We start from the raw sequence: 6975 nt of genomic DNA, 5'->3' as shown, positions 1-6975 counted from the left end.
TGGAGGTCTAAGATCAGGGTGCCAGCATGGTAACGACCCTCTTCAGGGTTTCAGATTGCCAATTTTTTCTACATCCTCACATAGTAAAAGGCAAGAAGCTAAGCAACCTCTCTAGTGACTCTTACAAGGGCACCAATCAATTATAAGGTCTCCACCTTCATGTCTTCACCTAATCCTAATCACTCCCAAGTTTGCGTCCTAATATCATATGCAAGGTGAGGTTAGGTTTCAACATATGGATTTGAGGGGGGGACACAAGCATTTAGGTCACAGCAGTATTACTCTCATTTTATATAGGAGGAAAAAGGCACAGAGAACTTGAAGTCTTACATGTAGTATCTGGCAAAACTAGGATTCTACCTTCCTCTCCAGTCTGTGCTCTTAATTACTGCCGGCACTGGTTGTCAATAAATGGCACTTAAGATCACAGATGTACTCTACAGCACGGTTCTTTCTTACCTTCTACTCCATCATTTGCTGAGTATTTATCAAGCCCCTATGTTGTCATGGAACTGTGATATATAACAGGGATATACGGGGTGACCATCTGGTTCTTGCTGTCCGTCCTGCAGTTTATAGTTATACAAAACAAAACCTTTCCCTATTTTCTCCCATTTCTCAGTGTGTCCCTTACTCCTTCAGCCAACAAGTTGAGTGTTGATCAAGATGACCGGATCCCGTAACAGTCTCCCTAGGTCTTCTGTATGGCTGGGGAGGGGACCAGGTGACCTTAAGGGAAGAGACAGACTGACCGCTCTCTCCGCAGTGACCTTTTCTTTTTTCTCCCGGAGCCCCGCTTAAAAATGGAGGGGTGTGTATCAGGGTTCTTTCCAGCACTTATCGGCTGTGATTAACCCTTTCCCCCACCGCCCGAGGCCGTTTTAACATCCCTGACCTGGCGTTTCTGTGCTTCAGGTACATTCCCGCCTCCCGCATCCCCAGGAGACATTTCTCCCTCCTTGGAGTCGCCATAATTCCACGTGGCTCTCCTTCTCTTCCTCCCTGGAGATGGAAGATGCGTGGTCTCCGTCCTGACCCAACCTGGGCTCCACGCCCGCCCTGAGATGAGGTCCATCAGTGCCTGATTTATGTCACGTGTCACCATTTTCCCTGTGGGTCTCAAGGTCTTGGCGCCCCAGTCCCGGTTCGCCCAGCCGCTGGGGCCTTTGACCCGCGTGCAGGGAGGTGGACGCTGGGGCCGGTGGTCGATGCTTCCCGCCGGAGTGGCAGCGAGGCCAAGGGCGGCTCGGGAGGACCCGGGTCGCGCACAGCGCAGCTCCCAGGGGAACCTGGCGACCCTGCGCAGCGCCCAGGCACAGCTCTCGGCCCCACCGCGGCCATTGTGCTCGGCTACTCGGCCTCAAGGCCTGGTGGGCGTAGCGGCAACCGCGAGAAGCCCACCTAAAATGACACCAACCTCGGATAATGTGTTTTATGTTGGGAAACAAACAGGAAATAGGCTTGGTTTCTTCTTCCTGCGAGTGAAGAAGACTGGGAATGCGGAGAGCGTTAGCGGTAGGGGAAAGCGCGAGCCCCCGCGCGCCCGGTCACGTGGGCCTCGGGGACCGCATGGCGGCGCCCCGCGCGTCCTCGCGTCCCGGCGGGCCTGGCAGCCCGGGCGCGCGCGCCGACGGGGCGGGCGCATGCGCAGGGGGGCGCGCCGCCTCTGCCCCGCGGCTTGGGTGTCTATGGAGAGGCGGCGGCCGCGGAGGCTGAGGCAGTGGCAGTGGCGATGGCGCCCTTCCCCGAGGAGGTGGACGTCTTCACCGCCCCGCACTGGCGGATGAAGCAGCTGGTGGGGCTCTACTGCGACAAGGTAACGGAGTGGGAGCCTCTTGCTCGGGCAGCGCGGGCTGAGAGGGGAGCGGGCCAGGTTCCCGGGCGGCCTGGCCTGCGCCGCGCCTGCAGCCCCCCGCGGCCGTGCCGCGCGAATTGCCGCCTGCGCAGCTGTCAGCGCCGCGCTGGCCCCGCCGCACCTTCGCCGGGATTCGGTGCCCTCGGGACTCGCGACGCGGCCCTCACCCCGCCGCCGCCGCCGCCGCCTCCTGGCCACCCGCCGCCCTCGGGGCTGCCTCCCGCCCCTGCCGCCTCGGGGAGAGGGGCCCTTTCGCTCCCCACCGGCCGTCGGGGCCCCGCGGGGGCCATCTGTGCTGCGTTTCCCGTCCCCTGGGGCAGGCCGTTTCTGCCGCTGCCCCCCGCGCCGCCTTCCCCGTCATCGGTGCCCCCTCCCGTCCCGCGGCCTGCGTGGGGCTCCTCGAGGGCTCTCTGCAAACACCCCTTCCGTCCTTCCCAACTTCTAGCTAGCTTCCCAGCCCAACGGGCAGCTTCTTCCAACTCCTCTCGCCCATTTTATGCCCCATCTTTGTCTCTGGTTTGACAGGAAACCCAGTTTCTTAGTTTAGGAACAAGAGGACTTTCAGTCTTCATTTGTGGTTTCCTTTTTCCTTGCAACTTTTATTGCCCTGGAGCATTTACTCCATGTACGTCTTAAGACAGCTATTCTTTGTTGGAATTCTTTGGGCTCAGAAAGCAGGGGCCCCGGAAGAAGTTGGTTTAACTGTGAGCTTTTTGGACTCTTAATTGATGCAGCATAAGTTGAATAAAGGGTCTTTTACAAATGATTTTAAAACAATATTTAGATTCCACATTTTTATCCATTTATGTTAGGGAAAGTCCACGTAGGGATACCTTGAAAACTTCACGTAATAATGTTTCTTGTAGAAATGAACCAGATAAATAGCATTTAAACAACTATTGTTTGATCACAAAAATCAACTGTTGTTAATTTTCAGAAATTACATTGCATTAAGCAGAACCACTGTTGAGAGGAAAGAGGGGTTCTTACTGGCTGGAGAGGTGGTTGGAGAATACCATGTGTTCAGGGCTAGGCCACACTCAAGACCAACAATTTAAAAGGCACCCACAACCATTCTTTCCCTTTCTCCATTTTGAAAATTGGGAAAATACCTGATTCTGATATAGGTTTAAATAGGACAGTGTAGGACAGTGGTTCTCAACCTTGCTTGCTCATTAGAATCACCCTGAAAGCTCATGCCTAAACCACAAAAATCAGGCCCTTTGAGGGTGGGACCCAGTTAGCAAGTATAATTTAAAGCTCCCTAGGTGAGTCCAGTGTTCAGCCAAGGGTAAGAACCGCTTGTCCAGAAGCATAAGGAATGGGTAAGCCGTTAGTTACGCTGTGCAGCCTTGAGTTTTTGAATTAGCTTTCTGTAATGATTTTAACCTTCTCTGGCTTTTGAACTTAGTTATCCTGACAGTATCCTTTAGTTGCAGATAAGAAAAAAGGGGGAAGACTTTTTGTACTTTCTCAGAATTGAAAAGGGAAAGTTATTGAGGACTAATGGAACCTGAGGTCTTCTCTCTAGGTTAGACTGGGGAAAGGTAGTCTGGGGATCACCTGAATTGTTAAGGAAATTTTTGTGTATGTGTATATTTTCCTAGGGTTTTTTGGCTTTCATCAGATTTCCAAATAATTGTGACTTCCCATATAGTTAAGAATCCCAGCTTTATTTAGTTGTACATACAAGACTAACCAGCCTTATTTAAAAAACTTGAAGTTTAAAACTAAGAAGTTAATCTTAGTGAAGAAGCCAGTCACTAAATTGTGTGTCATTACCTGGTGATTGAGAATATTAGAATAAATTTTGAAAGTACAAGTACAGTGCCATTTTTAAAAACAATACCTTAGTCAAATGAGACTCTTTCAGTAGTTAAATGTTCCCTCTTGCAGTAATTAAGAAAACATTTTAATTTGGCATAGCCTAAGTCAAAATTATCACTAATTCTGAATTAATTAGATGTAGTTAATGAGATTGTTGTATATATTCATCATGGAGATTAACAGTCCAGTATTCTGAACTGTGGATCAGAGACCAAGGTGATTTAGGAAAAAAAACCTGCATAGGAATACAACATCTAGATTTCTTCTTGATACTAATGGCTAATGGAAATCTCTCCTAGGACGTCCTTTGGGAGCTAGAATGGAAAAATAAGTATTTTGTGATGGTTGAATAGTCTTAAAGGACTATTTGTTTTTATTAATTTGTCATCTCAAGTTTTGCCTTCACTGTCTTTTGGTTGTATAGACCAGGGATAGCCAAGCCAAACAACCAACAGAAAAACTTCACAAAATGAGAACTAGTTTTTTATACTCAAAATAAAATGAGTTATTTCACTGTATTCCAAATGTTGTGAATGCATAGTGATTATGAAAAAGTCAGTTTTATTTCCAATATTGAACTTTTCTGGTTCAGTATATTTTAGAAATTTCATTTTATTTACTAGCATTGACTCAATCATTTATCATTTTAAATTAGTTTACTTAGACTAATTTATTCTGAACTCGTAGGCCATTTTAAGTATTGCTATGTAATATCAAATTTAATATTTTGCTCTTGGATTTCTTAACATTTATAAAATGTTTTATGGCTAGGTTTTTTATTGTTATCCAGAACAATAGTCCTTTGAGGTAGGTAAAGGCAGGGGTATTTCTGTTTTATAGCTGGGGTCTTGCAGGCCTAAATTGCTAAACAAAGTTTACATGAGCAGGTAATTCCAAGTGGAAACCCAAGGATCAGGATAACGATTCCTAGTTTAATTTTTTCGTATGAAACCAGAGTAGTTTCTGAAAATTTTTGGCAACAGTCTGTTAAGAAATCTTTTTACTAACTGACTGACTTTCCAAATTAGGATGATTTTAGTGAATGTTTGCATTGGATGGCATCCTTTTTCTAGTTTACTCCATTCCTGTTTTTTCTCTAATCCTCGAAACTTAATGACAATTCTGCCAGTGATAGTGGAGTTTCTACTGTCAGTTGACCCTGTAGTAATTTGTGTTTAAGATGTGAGATGTCCTTATTCTTAAGGAGTTTGCAGTCTAACATTTGTGCTACAGTGGAAATCCAGATGCATTACAGTGGAAGCCAAGGGAGGTATATGTAGGTCATGTAGTCTCTTTGAACTGATTTCTAAGAACAAAGTTGGTGAATGTAAGGATGGACATAGCACAGAGATTCCCAGACTAATACATAAGTGGCAGAGGCTTCATGGAGTGCCCAGTTTTTGGTAAGGATATTAAAAGTGCCATCTACTTTATTATTTTGTAAAGAGAGGACATTTTATGACCAAAGCCTTAGGGAGAAAATAAGCTTAAATTGGATTATGAAGAATTTATACATACAATAGCTTTATGAAAAATTTATTTAGTTTCCTATTTCTCTGCATGCCTATAAAACTTATTGACCAGTATTAGGAAGATTGGTTAATTGGAGAGAATATTGAATTGATAGCTAGGAGAGGAAGGAAAAGGGAATTAAATGAGTTCTTACTACATGCTTATGTTATCTAAATCCGCATTAGAGTCCTGTGAGGCAAGTATGATCCGTCATTTAAAGGTGAGGAAACAGACTTAGTGCTAAGTAACCAGTTCACTTACATAATAATTAGGGAAGCCTGAATTTTAATCTTAGGAATTTTTTCCCCATATGAAACCCATGAGTTTTTTTTTTTCTTTGCATTACCTTACTGGTTCTGCTTCTTATTACTAGTTATATAATTTTATGCAAAACATTTCAGCTGTTTTTTTTTCCGATCTGTCAAGTTAATTTGACCAGTGACGAAGGTTTCTTCATTGAGTGTAAATCTCCCTTGGTTAAATGAAAGCATTGTCTGGCCGAGTAAATGAAAAGTGAAAACATTTGGGGTAATAGTGTTTGGGATTTTGTTTGCTATTTTTCATGTCTAATTTTGATCATAGTCTTTTAAGTAATAGTTTTTCAAATCAGTTTGATGCCAGTCTAAGATTTTAGGTTGTAGAGTGTTTCAGATAGAAAGTCAGTTATTAATTCTTTTAAAATATGGGAGATACCATGTTACTGCTTGTTACTATTTGTTGATTATGTGTATTTTGTTCTACATAGGATCCTGTTGAATTTGCCAGGCATCAAAGTATACAAGTTTATAGGTCACTTAGGAACTTTGAAGTCCTACTGTAGAACATGTTTTTCAGAGTGTGTCCTGTGACCCATTAGTGGATCATGAAGTCAGTTTTGTGGGTCAGAAACAGCATTTTAAAAATGAAATGGGAAAGGAGATTAGAGTATATCACAGGTTAGAGAGGGAAATACTGTTCCCTGAAATTTGTTTGAAATGTTTGTGGTATGTATGTGTAGGTTGCGCTGTATTTCATAGTGAAGGTTATGGTTAAACGTATTCCTTCAGAGCAGCATTTCTCAGCCACAGCCCTGTTGACATTTTGGGCCAGGTAATTGTTGTTGGGGACTGTCCTGTGCGTTGTGCGATGTTCAGCAGGATTCCTGACTTTTACCCACTAGATGGTAGTAGCACTTCTGCAGCGATGACAATCAAGAGTGTTGCCAGACTTTGGCCCTTAGTTCCTGGGGGGCAAAATTGACCCCTGGTGAGAACTGTTGTTTTAGAGCAGGCATTCTTTTGGAGTCTCTACTCTGTTGAATCTGAAAAGGGTAGTTTTATGATTGGAAATAGCATTGTATCCTGTGGAAAGAAGGTAGGTTTTAGAGTTAGACATTGTATCTGTTTTGTTGTCTGTTGGTTAAATAATTTTGAGTAAGTTATTTTCTCTGAGCCTCAGGTTTTTCACCTATAAAAAGGGAATTATAATACCTACTTCTTAGGGTTATTGCTAATAATATCTAAAACTACATAGAATAGTACCTAACACATCATAGGCCTCAGTGTGTATGTCTCGGATATTGTTAGTGTTTGGGTTTATTTTTTTCTCAACCAAATCTTTATCATTGGATAACTTTGTAGAAGCAAACAGATTTTTCAAAAATGATTTCTATAAGCATATTTTTAAAAAGTTTAATTGTATATGCTCTGTTTATTCTTTTAACTGCTAAATGAACTGAATTTAGGTACCAGTTTAAAAACAGTTGCTCTTTTTTTATTTTACATTTTCTAAATGTTCCGTTT

General features: G+C 43.6%; 1 protein-coding gene across 1 annotated transcript in view; it reads left to right on the top strand.

The window, feature by feature from the left end:
• Positions 1 to 1631: 1631 nt before the first annotated feature.
• Positions 1632 to 6975, top strand: part of FBXL5 (F-box and leucine rich repeat protein 5) — a 40062-nt gene continuing 34718 nt past the window's right edge. Inside the window, exon 1 of the mRNA XM_036921079.2 lies at positions 1632 to 1816. Within this exon, the coding sequence (XP_036776974.2) occupies positions 1733 to 1816 (84 nt within the window). The 5' untranslated portion in view covers positions 1632 to 1732. The remainder of the gene's footprint in view (positions 1817 to 6975) is intronic.

The sequence above is a fragment of the Manis pentadactyla genome, chromosome 5 (genome assembly GCF_030020395.1).
Source record: "Manis pentadactyla isolate mManPen7 chromosome 5, mManPen7.hap1, whole genome shotgun sequence".
Taxonomy (NCBI): domain Eukaryota; kingdom Metazoa; phylum Chordata; class Mammalia; order Pholidota; family Manidae; genus Manis; species Manis pentadactyla.
This window is presented reverse-complemented; position numbering and strand designations above follow the sequence as displayed.